The 16852-nt window shown below is 41.7% G+C and overlaps 1 protein-coding gene across 2 annotated transcripts in view; it reads right to left on the bottom strand.

The window, feature by feature from the left end:
* The window catches only part of CSMD1 (CUB and Sushi multiple domains 1), a 1658539-nt gene that overhangs the window by 402624 nt on the left and 1239063 nt on the right, over positions 1 to 16852 (bottom strand). For both annotated transcript variants that reach the window (XM_083177358.1, XM_083177357.1), the window contains exons 19-21: positions 15655 to 15771; positions 13098 to 13313; positions 10584 to 10772 (exon numbers count right to left, since the gene is read on the bottom strand). In XM_083177358.1, the coding sequence (XP_083033484.1) occupies positions 10584 to 10772; positions 13098 to 13313; positions 15655 to 15771 (522 nt within the window). The remainder of the gene's footprint in view (positions 1 to 10583; positions 10773 to 13097; positions 13314 to 15654; positions 15772 to 16852) is intronic.

Genomic DNA, 16852 nt, shown 5'->3' with positions numbered 1-16852 from the left:
GTGTAATGTATGTATAAAATTTTTATTTTTCTGGCTTGTCAGTGTGTTTATTTATCTATTTCTTGTACTGTGGAACTACAAGTGCCAGTGGGCCCTTTAATGCCCCGCATGCTGGGACTTGGAGTTCTCCAAGTCCCAGCATGCGAGGGAGGCTTGCTGGGACTCATAGATCCACGGTATAAGACAATAGTTTTTAATAATTTTTTTTACACAAAGATCAGCTCGATGCCCACAGCCCAGGGGCATCGAGGACAGCACCAGGCTTCAGCCTGGTCAGGTAAGTCCTGGAGGGGGGCCCCTTTATTGGGGGTGTCCCCACTCCCCCAGGACCCCTGGCCAGGCTGACTGGTTGGTAGAGTTAATGCTTTGGCCGCGGGACCTTATATAATAAGTGTCCCCCGGCTGTGGCATTACCCTGCTGGCTGGTTGTGCCTGGGGCTGGTTTTTAAAATACGAGGGACCCCTACTCATTTTGACCCCGTATTTTGGGAACCAGCCCCTGCCCTTGAGCCTGGGGCTGGTTTTAAAAAATCAGCGAAGCCCTATTTGTCGGGTTTCCTGATTTTTTATTACCAGCCCGGCTCATTCAGCCTGGAGCTGGTTACAGCAGTGGGGGGGACCCCACGACGATTTTTTTTTTTTACTAAATATGATTTCAGAGCCATTCCCACTGCCTAAAAAAACAGCTTTAAAACGTGTAGGACTCTGCTTTTTAAATGTGTTGAAATACCGGTTAACTTTAACCGGTAAATCAACTCTGGCGCTTTCCCACTGCAACCTTAAACTTTTAGAAAGGGGAAAAAAACGGCAATATACCGTTTAAGACCTGCAGTGGGAAAGGGGGCTTATTTGTTTGTTATCATTTCAGTGTAGCAAAGTGTCATAGACTCAGTATTATTAATTTACTGTATTTTATAGAGGAAATGGGTTTTAGATAACATGCGCTCACTTCTTTCTAATGTTTGAGGGGCTGCTGTGCCTGAGCTGTCCAAGCTCACATAGATAATGGGTACAGGAATTATTGGCTTAGCGCTCACCTTGGAAAGGATGGATATGAAGCTGTAATATGTGCAACAATATTTTATTGTGCTAAACAAGTGCTGTACATAAATATGCAAAAGTCTGCAGGTATGGTGGGGGAATTGGGGGGTGAGTGGTAATGGGGCGGGGGAAAAAACACAGTCTCGTATTGCAGAGGATTGCGGGGAGCTGGCGTCCCAGTCACCCGCAAGATACCTTTGTGATCTGAGGATCAGATGGTGCAGGTTCGGTCCCTCGGCATAGTATGGTCTCTGTAGGTGTTCATGAGCTGTACTCCACGGTGACTCACGGAGCTGCAGCCCACGTACAATTACTACCGAGTATCATCCTCACGCTCCCAAGACCAAGACATACAGAAAAACTGTTGATGTTAATAGTTACATACTATACACAAGTGGTCATCACAGACCCTGGTTAGATAATATCCCAAAAGGCCAATTTCGTCGCATTAAACGCAATTGCTCCAAAACCGCTGACTACGAAACACAGGCCTTAGAACTAAGACAACAGTTCAAAGACAAATTATATGACCCAGACATAATTGAATCATCATACAGAGACATTTCACTAATCGACAGAACAGAGATCCTCAAAACCAAACCCAAACCCACCCCCATAGAAAATTGTGCCCCCATCTTCATCACTGAATTCAACTCTTCTGCTAACCACATCAAAAAATTTTTACAGAAACACTGGCATATTTTCAAGGAGGATCCAGACCTAAACGTCCTACTGACAGATAGACCAAAAATAGTATATAAAAAAGCCCCAGACCTGAGACAGAAACTAGTGAAGAATCACTTGAAACCATGCACAACCAGACAAACCACACTAACAAACCACAAAGGTTTCTTCCACTGCGGAAAGTGCACAGGCTGTAAGCACTTGAAAGACCGTAGCACAAAAGGAATCAAAACCTGGCACTCCACCACCACAAATTCAGAATTCAATATAAAACAATTACTTTCTTGTGAATCCTCAGGGGTCATATATATCCTTAGATGCCCGTGCGGCCTTGAATATATTGGTAGAACCATCCGCCCCCTTAAAGTGAGGATTTATGAACACATTAGAAACATCAAGCTAGGTTATGACAAACACAGCGTCTCATTACATTTCAAAGAGAAGCATAATTGCAACCCAAACAATCTGTCTTTTCATGCCATTGAAGCACCCACAAGGAACTGGAGAGGGGGGAATTTCTCTGAGTTCCTAGATTAAAGAGAACTATACTGGATATACACCCTCAAAACCCTGACCCCCAAGCAGGGGCGGATTGGGTTGGAAAACCAGCCCGGGAAATTTTTGGAAGCAGCCCTAGTAGGGGGCGGGGTCTGCTGAGAGGCGGGGTCTACTAAGAGGCGGGTTCTGTTGACAGGGAAGGATGCTCTCTTCTCAGCGCTTTATCAAAAGGGAAACTTCGTTTTTACAGTGTATAATCAGTGCTTATATAAATACCACCTCCATCACAGCTATCAGAGGTCCTTTCGGTTATCGAACTTCCCACTCTCAGGCGCGTTCATTCAGTAACGTCATCAGACCTCAACAAAAGTGGACAGCATCACAGACTCTGTTGCTTGGAACACGGGCATGACAGAACAAACAGCTACATTGCACTAATACAGTGGTCTCCAACCTTAATTGAGCGTGAGCTACTCGAGACAAAAAAAAACTCCCGGAGAGCTGCTAAAATGTGTCCAATTCCCCTGATACTATGCCGCACACCATAATGCCCCTGCACAATATGCTGAACACTGTAATGCCTGACACAGTATGCCACAGACCGCAATTCCTCTGACACATAATGCCAAACACCACAATGCCTATGATACTGATACTATGCTGCTGCACACTGTAATGCCCCTGACACATTATGGCATACATTGCAATCCCCCTCACACCTAATGCATACCTCACAACTTTGGCAGCGGAGAAAGGAATATATGTTTCATATAAAAATGTAGTGGGCACCATTTTTATCAATGTTCCAGGGACATATATATATATATATATATATATATATATACACTTGAAATAAGACAACAGCACTCGTAGGACTTTCAAAACATAACAAGTGTATTCACAAGATGATGACTAACGTTTCGGGGTGCTTACACCCCTTTGTCAAGGTACAAACTGGTTTTCTCATCAGTTTGTACCTTGACAAAGGGGTGTAAGCACCCCGAAACGTTGGTCATCATCTTGTGAATACACTTGTTATGTTTTGAAAGTCCTACGAGTGCCGTCGTCTTATTTCAAGTATCTACATCTCTACTAACAGGCACCGGGGCCCCAGGACCTTAAAAGGAGTGCCGGCTTGCCACCACTTGCTATATATATATATATATATATATGTATGTATGTATATATATATACACATACACACACGATCCAGTCCGGTGGCACTCCACAAATAGATGCTCAACACGCAGGTAATTACAATGTTTCGAAGGTTTTATTCCCTAGTCATCAGGTCATATATAGATATCATATATAGATATATATAAACAGGTTGAGTATCCCCTATCCGAAATGGTCCCGAGCATTCCGGATAGGGGAATTTTTGGGTTTTTGGAATACATTTTTTTTTGCCATACTTACCTGTCCCCTGATGGTGTCCGGTGGTCCTTCGGCGTCCACGCAGTCCCCGGGCGTCCACAGCAGGCCTCCGGCATCTTCTCTGGGTCTCCAGCGGTCCCAGGAATGCATTGCGCGGGTGTGTGCAGCACCGGTGATGTCGCGCAATGCATTCCTGGGACCGCTGGAGACCCTGGAGAAGATGCCGGAGGCCTGCTGTGGACGCCCTGGGACTTGGTAAGTATGAAAAGAGGGTTAGGGAAAAAAAAAAAAAAATATTCGAATGATTCCAAAAACCACGGTTTTTGGAGTAATTCGGATAATGGATGGCCGGATACAGGATACTATATATATATATATATATATATAATTGCAGATGGGTCTGTAGTAGACCAGGCCGGCACTCCAGAGACTGACGCAAGATAATAATGTAGACTACACCATGTCGGCTGCGGTCACCACGAGCAGCTGTGTATTTATCCTGAGTGCCGGACCCCTGGATCCTTCTATATATATATATATATATATATATTTTAGGTGCTCTTCAGTCCCGAGAGGGAAATGTACCAACAATAGTAAAGAAGTCACTCTAAGATTTTTGAACTGCACGGCGGCAGTAATCAATGAAGAGACAAATAGACACAAGAGTAGTGCAAATCGACGTTTCGGGCGGGTAGCCCTCATGTCTTGATAAAGGGCTACCCGCCCGAAACGTCGATTTGCACTACTCTTGTGTCTATTTGTCTCTTCATTGATTACTGCCGCCGTGCAGTTCAAAAATCTTAGAGTGACTTCTTTACTATTGTTGGTATATATATATATATATATATATATATACAGATATATATATATATATATATACAGATATATATATATATATATATATATATATATATACATATACAGACATATATATTGAGTAATTAGAGGCTGGCACACCATTGCAAAAATAGAAAAATAATTTTATATAGTGAAAAAAGGGTATCCATTAACTTGCAGTGGAGCTTTTCAAGGAATACAAGTAATACTTATCAGCCATCACAAAAGCATCAGAAAGAACATCAAAGGTATCGATTCCACTGTAAGTCAGCCATGCTCAACAGCTGTTTCGGCGTGGGGGTGTTGCCGTCGTCAGGAGCATGTCATGTTATGAACAACATAAATGAAGCGGACACAACACTTGTGTATCAACGTTTCGGGAGTTAGCCTTTTCAAGACATAAAGGAGCTTGAAAATGGTCAATAAAGAGACCGAAACGTTTCTACCTGATCTAGTGTCTCCGGTCTCTATTCTAAGTCCTGAGAGTGCCTCCAACCCACCTCTGCTATCATCAGTGTCGCTTGTCACAGGCAATGCATCCAGGCACCTACACTACTGGTGTTAACCTCTGGAGTGCCGATCACCACATGGATATATAGATATAGATATATATATATCTATATATAGATATAGATATATATATATAGATATATATAGATATATATATATATTAAACAGGAAAATCCAGCACTCCAATAAAGTGTTCCAAGCATAACTTGCTCCAGTGCCATCCACACCCCAAAGGGTTAAACAGACCAGTAGCACAGGCCTCTCTCGGAGACTTTGGTGCAAACAAAGTATATGATTTATCGCATGTAAGGATAATACATTGACACCAGTGTTTCAAGCAACACGCTCGTCCTCAGGGTACAACCCAAATACATACAAATGCTGTATAATATACCCTCACAAGATTCCCCACCCACAAAATAGTTTACATATCACCTGTATCAGATGTGCACATGGCAACCATTGCATCCAGCAGGACCGCCCGTTCCCCACAGCGTGCTTCCGGGTTACATCATCACACAGGCGACTGCCCCCAGTGGAACGCATAGAGGCGACGGCACTGTCTCAGCTTCCTGCTGTATGAGCTGCACAGCACACCGGTTACATCAGTCACCGTGACAACTGAATAAACAAGAAATAAATACATATAAACATAAGACAAATTAGGTACATAAAAACATTAAGTACATATTAGGTCATATAAACATATATATACACGACACATATACATATACGATATATATATGACACAAGAAACAATTTTTAGCGAAGATATACCATTGTTTCGGGGTCTGCTAACCCCTTTGTCAAGGTGTATAAAATAAGTGCCTCTTTTTGTTCATCCAATCGCTGTGAATATATATATATATATATATATATATATATATATATATAATAGCACGGATGGTGTAATGGTTAGCATTACTGCCTCACAGCGCTGAGGTCATGGGTTCGATCCCCACCATGGCCCTAACTGTGCGGAGTTTGTATATTCTCCCCGTGCTTGCGTGGGTTTACTCCGGTTTCCTCCCACAATCCAAAAATATACAGATAGGTTAATTGGCTTCCAACAAAAAAAAAACCCTAGAATGTCTGTGTGTGCGTGTACATGTGGTATGGGAATATAGATTTTAAGCTCCACTGGGACTGATGTGAATGTTCAAATATTCTCTATAAAGTGCTGCGTAATATGTATGTGCTATATAAGAAACTGTTAATAAATAATAAATATATATATATTTCACTGAGGCCAAATTATTAATCCTGCCAGTGCCTTGTTTAACCTGTGGTCTGCCGTCCCAGAGTGCTGTTGATGTGCCAGTGACAGTCTCTGCTCCTCTGCTCTGCGTGCTGGCTGGGTGCTCCTGCAGCTGCCGCCCATCGGATCTCATCCATCCCAACAACAATCCCGCACTCTGCTGATGGGATGGCTGGATCACGTGGGGCCGGGCAGAGCAGCCAGCCTTTCCCCGGACCGTGGGAGCAGCTGTGTGCACATGCGCACCAGCCCTCCCGCGGGTATTTTAACTGTGGGACATTGCGAGGCCGGCCGCGGCCATCTTTAATCAGTTCACAGTGCACGGAGATGCCGCAGCCGACCCTGTTAAGGAGGGTGGGCGGCCGCTTCCACTCTAAAATATGCCTGGCCACCGGGAAACAGCCCGGTTTCCCGGCAGGGCCAATCCGCCCCTGATGAGCCAGTACTTGCTGCAGCATCTCTAGTAGCAAACCCCATACCTATAGGGGACAGAGAACATGCTAATTGTACAGGATGGGCAGCTGCTGCTGCTGCAGCGACTCTTGGCATATTTTTCTAAATAAAAAAAGTCACCAACATCATGTGTAGAGATGTTCCCTGCTCAGCCTCGCAGAAGGGGCAGTGGAGGCAACACTTGCTGCCAGGTGTGCCAGGCATGACCCACCCTCCTTACCGCATGCCTTGTAGTAATGGGCAACGGATGCCAATGTAGAAGAAGTAGTGGAGACTTCAGAAAATAATACACAGAGAGTGACTTTTACAAAGTTCCAAGATGATTGACAACAGTGACCTGCAAGAGGTTCTGCAGCAGCCAACAGGTCACCTGTGATTAGCAGCAGCCTCACATGCACATGGATGGAAGACTTCCTTGCACACACCCCCACCCCCCCAGTGCTGCCACCTGCACCCTCCTACATTTGCAGTACCAGCCACCCCCACCCTGGCATTACTAACTTTCAACATTCAGCCTACTCACTTTAGACGCCCACCCGATGCCACCAGCCCTTTAATGCAGTGGGTGCTGTCCGCTCCCTAGGCCTGCATATGCTCCCTAGACCCCGCCCCCCCCATATCTATGAGCAGGGGGTGTAGCCGTACCTTTACGTTAGGTGGTGCCGCTGCCTGGCCTGCTCCTGCCGCCGCCGCCGCCCATCAGATCTCATCCAGCCCTGCGCGCTGCTGGGATGGATCATGTGGGGGCAGCGCCAGCGCAGCTTCCTTCGTACCGCGGGAGCAGCTGAGTGCGCCCGCGCATGCGCACCAGCCTCCCGCGGCCATATTGGCTTTGGGACTAGGGAGAACTTGATGCTGGCCGCGGCCATCTTTAATTTGGGCACAGTGCCGCGGCCCAGCACGGAGACGCTGGTGCGGCACAGGTAGTTAGGGCGGCCCCGTCAGCTGTAATATGTGCCGGCCCGCCGGGAAACGGCCCGGTTTCCCGGCAGGCCAATCCGCCCCTGCCCCCAAGGGACTTAACATTGACTTCAATCAAGGCATTCTAACCAAATAATAAAATACCCCATTCTGACTGGCACATCAACAGTTAATTCTGGTATACAGCCTCTCCATATGACCCGGCATATCACCTGACACATCCTTCTTGCAGTCCCATTACGTGACCTGACACATCAGCTGTCTCCACTTAACCGACAGATGACACCCACATCACTGTAGAGACAGATACAGCCAATCATCGTACAAGGAGGAAAAAGAGGCGTGATCTCACTCCTCCCTATTTAAGCCTCATCTCTCTCACCCCACTCACATCCTTGAAAAAGGCCTGAGGGCTGAAACGCGTTGGACATTGGACATTACAGACACTGAAGCCAGCATTCTGCTTCAGCATCTCCACTCCTGCATCCCCCAGTGACAGAACGTACGCCGCCGGTCTCACTGCTTCACGGGCCACGTCCTCTCGCGTGAACGCGGACCCGGAAGTCCCGTCGTTACTGCTGCGGCTTCGTGTCACACCGCTGCCTGCTTTCATTCCGTTCGAACCCCCGTCGTTTCTGAAGTCTCCCTCCTGAGAGAGCGCACGAGAGCCGGTCTGTGTGCACTGCTCCGGGCAGCGCCCTCACGTGAGGACGATACTCGGTAGTAATTGTACGCGGGCTGCAGCTCCGTGAGTCACCGTGGAGTACAGCCCATGAACACCTACAGAGACCATACTACGCCGATGGACCGAACCTGCACCATCTGATCCTCAGATCACAAAGGTATCTTGCGGGTGACTGGGACGCCAGCTCCCCGCAATCCTCTGCAATCCGAGACTGTGTTTTTTCCCCCGCCCCATTACCACTCACCCCCCAATTCCCCCACCATACCTGCAGACTTTTGCATATTTATGTACAGCACTTGTTTAGCACAATAAAATATTGTTGCACATATTACAGCTTCATATCCATCCTTTCCAAGGTGAGCGCTAAGCCAATAATTCCTGTACTGTATTTTATAGATAGAATTATTGTGTATATTACTCTTTAAAGTGTAAATTGTGTAAATTGCACAACAAAATAGCAGTTTTACACATTTGCAGAGCTGTGCATATCTCGCTAGCACAATCATCTGCTTGGTGCTTAATCCTGGGAAGCAACCTGGGTTATATACACAAATTACCCATGTAATGGGGTATTGTTAACTGTCTTTCCTGGGTGATTCTAACCAGGTCCTGTTTATCGTATAGGAAGATCCAAGCCATTGACACTTGGAGATAATATCTTCTCTAAGTACAAGCAGAACAGTTAATAATGCACCCATGTGCAGTACAAATAGGGGCTGACCTGGGAACAAACAAGTTCAGTATTGCTTTGCAAACAGGGTTTTTCCTGAATATGGCTGAGATTGGAATGGTGAGGCTAATTCAGAATGGATCACAAAACTGCTGAAAAAGCAGTTGCTGCAATAAAATATTTGTTACATAGAAAAGAAGAAAACACACAATGTGCAGAAATTGTGGTCGCATCACAAGACACGATGCAATCACAGAACCATTTGCAACTTCCGAAACATCCAAGAGTACTTCTCATCTGTGCCAGGCTAAGTCATCCACACTTTTGTTAAAGTAACAGTCTTGAACATTACTGACTTCTGAGACTCACACAAAAAACAAACATGCCCCAAAAAGCAATGTTTTTCCCCTTAATAACTGGCATTCTATCAATCAAAGTGTGATTACATTAAAGCAGAAGGCAAACACAGAATGTATCACAAATCATGACTGTGCATGCACAATTCAAACACTGTGCATGCACAGATGTTGGTAAATTATAAGCAGGATTGTGTTTTCTCAATTTTGCCTTCCATGCTGAATCAGGATGATATTCAAAATCCAAGGTCGGACCCGAGATTTTTGTATAAAAAGGGCATGAATATGTTTGAAAATGTACATTTGACAAATGATAGGTTGCAAAACCTGGCATATGTTCATCAGGAAATAGGCTTATTTGTTATATCAGGTAGCATTATGGCCAGTGGCAAATGCAGGATTTTTAGAGGGGGGTTTCCAAATGTAATCCAAAATCTCCCACTCTGCACTGGAGTAAGAACGGGAATCTGGGGGAATGGTAAAAGCCCTAAAATTTGGTCTTTTTATACACTAGATACTGTATGAATTAGAGTATTAATATTTAAAAGTACAGATGGTCTATAGCAGGGGTGGCCAAACCTGTCCTCAAGATCTACCAATGGTGCAGGTTTTCCAGGCAACCTGTGGATCTATAGTAGGAATGAATGCAGCAGGTTTTAAAATGTGACAGTTAGTAATGACTACAGCTGTGCACCAGCTAGGTAACCTGGAAAACGTGGACCGTTGGTAGATCTCGAGGACCGATTTGGCCTCCCCTGGTCTATAGTATAGGTTGTTTCAAACATTTAAATAAAATACAGTAAGTGGTCAGGAAAAGGTTAAACATATCATAATAAATAAATACACAAACATAATAGAACCAATACTGCACTTTATAAGCTCACGATCTCCCACTTTCTGGTAAGGCTCCTGTCTCTTCTTCCTGGCAGCTGCTCTCCATTGTGGTGTTTGAGGACATAGATCCACAAACACAGTAAATGTGGTAGAAGAAGCTGCTACACTAGGCATGTGCAGCAGCTCTGCTCTGTCCATTACACTTCATGATGTGGTGATAGATCTACCGATCATATTATATATCAGTGCTATTGTTGTCATATTTTAAGGCACTTGCCAAAAGGAGGGGTGTTTCCGGGCAACTAGAAGCCCCCCCCCCCCCCCCCCCCGCGTTTGCCTATGATGGCTTTTACATTAGTAGATACAATGCTTCTGACACTCCTCATGGAATAAAAACTAAATCTATAACTTCTCCTGTTAAAAATTTGATGAATGAAATGAAAGCATGTGACCACCTACCCACACACCTTGGAAGAGGTGTACTCCACACTCTTCGGCCACCTCCCAAGCAGGTGAGTTTATTAGCTCCCTCCAAACGATATCCAGGAAAGCAAGAAAATGTTAGAGAGTCCCCAACACCAAAGTGAAATCCTATTCTTCGACTGTAAGCAGGAACCCCTGGGTCATCACAAGGTTCCAGGTCGTATTCTACAAAAACACAAGGCAAATGTGTAATATGTCTACAGAGTTAACCAAATATATGTTTACAATATGTTGACAACCAAAGTGCAGGTATGAGCAATAATATTAGGAGAACATTAAAAACACAGAATATATTATAGAAGAAAATAAATGAGCTCCTAGACCAAAGTATTTCTGTGATGCAAAAAAATAGATGAAAAATACATAAATAACTTGAGCTGATATTCATCTATTATCTGTTGTCGGATTGGATTGTCATTGTCTTTAGAATGGGAACACTTTACGCAAGATTCTCATTTAGATTGTGCCTCAAGATTTTAATAGTGTGTAATAACTATGGGGTTTATTCTAGTCCATTCTTTCTGACAAAATCCTTCTTAGATGGACAAAACCATGTGCACTGCAGGGGGGGCAGATGTAACATGTGCAGAGAGAATTAGATTTGGGTGAGTTATTTTGTTTCTGTGCAGGGAAAATACTGACTGCATGATTTTACACTTCAACATAGATCTCACTTTGAAGAAAAACCCCACCCAAATCTTATTCTCTTTGCACAAGTTACATCTGCCCCACCCGCAGTGCACATGGTTTTGTCCATCTAAGAAGGATTTTGTCAGAAAGAATGGACTAGAATAACCCCCTATATTGCATGTTGTAAAATATTATATATACCATGCTTTTTTTCTGATGGCACTCAATAGTACTCAGTTCCAATGCCTTTTTTTATAAAGTACGTTTTTAATTTTGTACACAGTAAATAAACAAATTAATAAAAGAACCATATGAAGACTTTTCTAGAGTATGGAAGCTGTGATAAATTTGTTATCAACGTATCAACTTGTAGCTTTATGAGAACTTGGTACTTTTTATCGAATCACAGGTATCTTTTCTCATAGAAAGAAAATGGCAAATATAATTAAATATACAGATGGAGCCAGTTTCTTTTATAAGGAGGGGACATGTGAGCATCTGACACACTCATTTCCTTTGCCAAGAATGTTGCGAGTGAGTGTCTCACATGCGTGCCACATTCACGCAGTGGCACACCGAGAGGGGTATAGATGGTCGTGGCACCAACTGTAGTATTAAACTGGTTTTCAGGTAAATGTTCTACTGGTATTATATTCTCAACAATCATTTGTGGCACATTGGTTTTATTTTAAAAGGCCCTACTGTAGCTCATTGCCTGTGTGTGGAGCTCAGAAGAAGTGGAAGTAGGGTCATCTCTCTGTGCCTCCTTACACACACTGCACACAGAAGAGGCAGTAGCCTGTTGGATCAGTCTGTGCCCTGTGTAGGACCCGCAGGGCCCTAAGTGGCTGCTTCGGCAACATAACCATAAAGCTGCTATGCAGCTGTAAAAACAATGAACATGTGCGCAAATATTGTCATTGTGTGTGACTCAGCCTTTGACTGTTTTGGGGTCAATAAGGTAAATTTCCTGGCCAAACTTTCTTTCTGATTTTCTGATCTTCTAGATACATTTTCAAGTAAAGGTTCCAAAACCTGTGCTATGACTATATTTTTTATGTTTTAATCACTTCAGTAATTTCTTGTGGCAGTCTATAGACAGTATAAAGTCAGTGCAATCTATTGTAATTTATTTTTAAATAAGAAGAGATTTTAGAATAATAGTTATAGCTCAAAAGAAAATGTGGGTAGCCAAAACCTGCAGGGCCATCAAGGCCATTACTAGAACAGTGAGAATGGCACCACCACATGGCCTGTGGAAGCAATGTAATTGTAACCTACCATTACCATAACTCCGATATCTGCTACAGTCCCTCTGTACATACATTACCTACTGGGGATAATTAATATTTGCTAGTGATTACAGGGTAATATCCTGCAATTTATTTAATAAATACAGTAGGCCCCATAGTGTCTATATTCCATGTGATCCTAGGACTTTATATTTTCATGTACTGATTTACTCATAGGCTGAGCTGTGAGCCTGAGCTTTGCAACAGTGACATTGACAGTGGCGTTAAGCAAGTTTAATACAAAACAAAAATGAAAGGCTTTCAAACTATTCTGCAGGATTTCTTCTCTCTTCAACATTGGCGAAAGTAATATCTCACATTTCAGTTTACTGAAACATCATATGCCATGATGCTGGAAAACTGAGAATATCTTAAATTTATTATAAGCAAGGGAGTAAAAAAAAATGAAGTACTTATGTAAAAAGGCAATACCAAATCCTATTGAAATCGAAAACAAAGATTTTAAAGACAGTTATTACTGTTTAATAATTCAATGTTTATTTAACATATCCAAAACAGCTATTCGCCCCAGTAAACATTGGTCTCTTTTTGTAGATACATTCCTTACCTGAAAATGTAATGTTAAATCCTTCATATGAAATAGAAAAATCTGATATAAAACGGAGATGAGCTGTAAAATTCCCAAAAAGTCCAGCTTTTATAGTAGGTGGTAGAACTGAACCTGTCAGTCTGGCTACAGGGTGAATAAAACTGCCATCCTCTGTTATTAACAGATAGTCATGGGAGCTTTCAAGGTGAAAGGTGTGAAATACCAGCTGTACACCTGTAAAAATAAGTCAAATAATAAAAGAAAAATATATAACACAGGCTATTTTAAAGGGGATGCAGTTAAAATCCCGGCGGTCGGGATCCCGGCGTTCAGAATCCCGACGCCGGAATCCCGACCGCCGAAATGCCGACACATTCTCCCTCCTGGGGTGTCCACGACACCCCTGGAGGGAGAATAAATTAGTGTGCCGAGCGTAGCGAGGCACCGGGCCCGCTGCGTGGCGAGCATAGCGAGCCCGCAAGGGGGGGCGATCCACGTCCCCCCCTTGTCGGCATTTCGGCTGTCGAGATTCCGGCGTCGGGATTCTGAACGCCGGGATCCCGACCGCCGGGATTCAATACTGAATCCTTTTAAAGGCATCGGGCAGAGTAAAACATTTCCTTCTTTATTACCTTTACCAGTGAACTATGTTTGTATAGAAACATGAAGTAACAATTCAATAAAAGCACAAAGAAACACATTTATTAAAATTAAAAATATAAATTATTTTTCTAAACGTTAGTAGAAGTGTCCGCAATGCAAGCTTAAGGTTGACATGGACATGATCGACTCCCACATAGTCAACATGAGTTTTTCATGTTTTATTGGTTTAGACAGACTTGGTTCAAACTTTATTATATTCTCACTCTATACCCACTTGTTTAGTAGTGTGCCCAGCTTACCAGTGCACTTACACAGAGTCCATGTCAACATATGTTGACTTAGTCACCAAAACAACATGAAAAATGCATGTCGACTTTGTGGGTGTCATCCATGCCCATTTCAATCTTAAGTTTGTGACGATCTCCTGTCAATATCGACTTATGGTATGGCCACCATTTCAAGGTGTCGACCTAGTGACTTTTGACCATTAGTGGTCAACCTGGTGACTGTGGACCTAGACATAGTCCATCTCTTATACCATAACATGTGGCTTGAGCTATCTCACCTGTCTCTGCCGTTTTATTTCAATAATAAGTGGAGTATTGCTGTGTGTTTTGGTAAAACACCATTTAACTCTGTCACTTCTGAAGCACTAATATATTTATTTCTCCTGTGAAGTTTTTGCACCTCTTGAACTGGTCAGATTTCAGATTTCAACATCAGTTACTTGATTACAGAATGTAATAACAACACACAATAAATCTTTTTTCCTGAAAGTTAATCATCAACCATCAAAGACTAGCACTGCACAACACTTTCCAAAAAGTCTTTTTTATTTATTAAAATTCTAAACTGTAAATAAACATGTATTTTTTTCTAACCATCACCCTAAAGTCTTCAGTGTTAATTCATCTTTCCAAAACAGCAAAACATGTGATTCTAGAAATAGGTTTTCTTGATATATGCGAGTATACCTGGCCAATAAAGTTGATTCTGATAAAACCTGCCATTGAAAATAGATATATTTTTTATTTTTATAACTAGTTTGAATAAAATTAATAAATTGTGTAAGGATAATAGGTAGCCCAACAAGTCAAACCATTTTGGAAAATAGAAAACCTTCCACATCAGATGTGGGAATCACTGTGTTCCTCGATCATACTGACCCCACAGAAGAAATTACTGGGGGCACCAAAATCTCCTCTAGGAGTCTGGTTCCAGTCTGTGTACTTGAATTATGCATTGTTAGTCTATTGGTCAATAAGTAACCTGGATGGGCAAGACCCCTGTTGAACAAGGGTGCTTGGTTCAGTTCTATAGAAACTAAATAATCCTTTTTGTCCCTGTCTAACTGTGGCTTAACCATTTGTTTAAAACTACAGTATACAATAGCATATAGAGGTCTCTTATGTATATTATTTCAAATGACCATGCATCTGAGTTTCTTGGATCTGGGATGAATACAACTTTTATGCATTCTGGACATAATAAAGTTTTATGCTGTGTAGAGATTATTGTCTGGAGATTACCCATGATCATCACATAAAAATTTCTCAGAGGGTTACCCTTTTTCAAACAAATTACAATTAATTCTGTGAGTTCTCAGCAATGGCTCATAAATGGCCTGCAGAATAATATATGAGAGAAGCAGTAATGACATCATCACAATCGTGGTCTTATATTGGGAACATTTTTCTAGAAGGTACTAGATGAATAATAAGTAGAATCTGGTTTCTATGTGTAGCATTAATAAATATACCACATAAAGTTACCAAGTCCCATTCAATCCACATCTTCTACAGATAGGAACTAGCTATAGAGAAGTTTTACGCATGTTTTCCTCCACTTTGAACTTCAGCAATGCCCAACACAAGTTCCTCTTTAAAAAAAAAACCCGATCTTGAGTTACGAAAATGTATACCCGCAAACTTTGAAATAAAAATCCATACATGTAATATAAAGTATCACATACCTTTTCCGTGGGATACTTCGATTGTCCAGGTACAATTTAGAGAGTTTGGATAAAAATCGGGAAAACCTGGGGAAAGAATTGTTCCAGATCTTCCATGCATATATCCACCACATAAAGCTGAAATAGAAAATGTGAATAGAAAATAGAAATATTTATTATTTGATACTACTACAAACAATGAAGATAAAGTTGGACCAACCACTTATCACAGTCATGTATTATAATAATTTTTTTTAATAAAACTCTTACATACACTATTGTAAATTACAACATCACAAGTTAGGTTTGACATTTCAGAATTAATTGTTCTAATATAAAGTAAAGCATTGTTTGCTTAAACACTAGATAATTATAATGGAATGGTTGATCATTGGACAAAACAGCAAAAATATGCCAATTAGCACATTTCTAATATTGTATTCAACTATAGTTAACTAAGATCATTTAAATTTGATAAACAGTTCAGTGTTTAATCATAATTATACACAATGCGAATGTATATTTTAAACTGACACCTGTGTGATTTAATATGCTAAAATAATCCAATTTTCCCAGTAGAGGTGCATGGTTGATACAAAGGCTAAACTACCTTGCTGAATTATTCATTTAGAGTAGTTATTTTTTATTTATGAAGGATGCTCATAAACATTCACAGCATTAGAGAAATCACCAAGTGGTCCCTTGGACAAAAAGATTTTCATTCATATAGAGACATTTCCAATTCCTAACTAATATATTCAGTAAAGTGATTCCATTGCACACAACGGGGAGTTATTTCTTTTATATTTTACAGATAAAACGGGAATGTTGTCAGAAAATACTTTGATATGATATTCAATATATTATTTTAAGATGATTGTGATGATGGAGCAGAAAACACAATGTTCTATAGGCAGGTACTGCAATACCAAAATCTAGTCTTGCATATCACAACAAAATACATATTTTAGAATACAATTTATAGCTTTTAAACAAAAGTTTATTATATTTCAGTTATGCAATTTTTCTGTTATTTAAAAGTATTACTGAGGGTCTGCAATACTAGAATTGTATTGGAGTGCAAGTGTTATTGGTAATAGTCTGTAGTTACTGACAAGGACATAGCTACAATAGGTGCAGGGAGCACAGCTGCTATAGACTCAGAGCTGAAGTTGCTTGTTAGACTAAGTACTTTGATACAAAATATGCACTATATATT

Source organism: Crinia signifera, chromosome 3 (assembly GCF_055691185.1).
Source record: "Crinia signifera chromosome 3, ASM5569118v1, whole genome shotgun sequence".
Taxonomy (NCBI): domain Eukaryota; kingdom Metazoa; phylum Chordata; class Amphibia; order Anura; family Myobatrachidae; genus Crinia; species Crinia signifera.
This window is presented reverse-complemented; position numbering and strand designations above follow the sequence as displayed.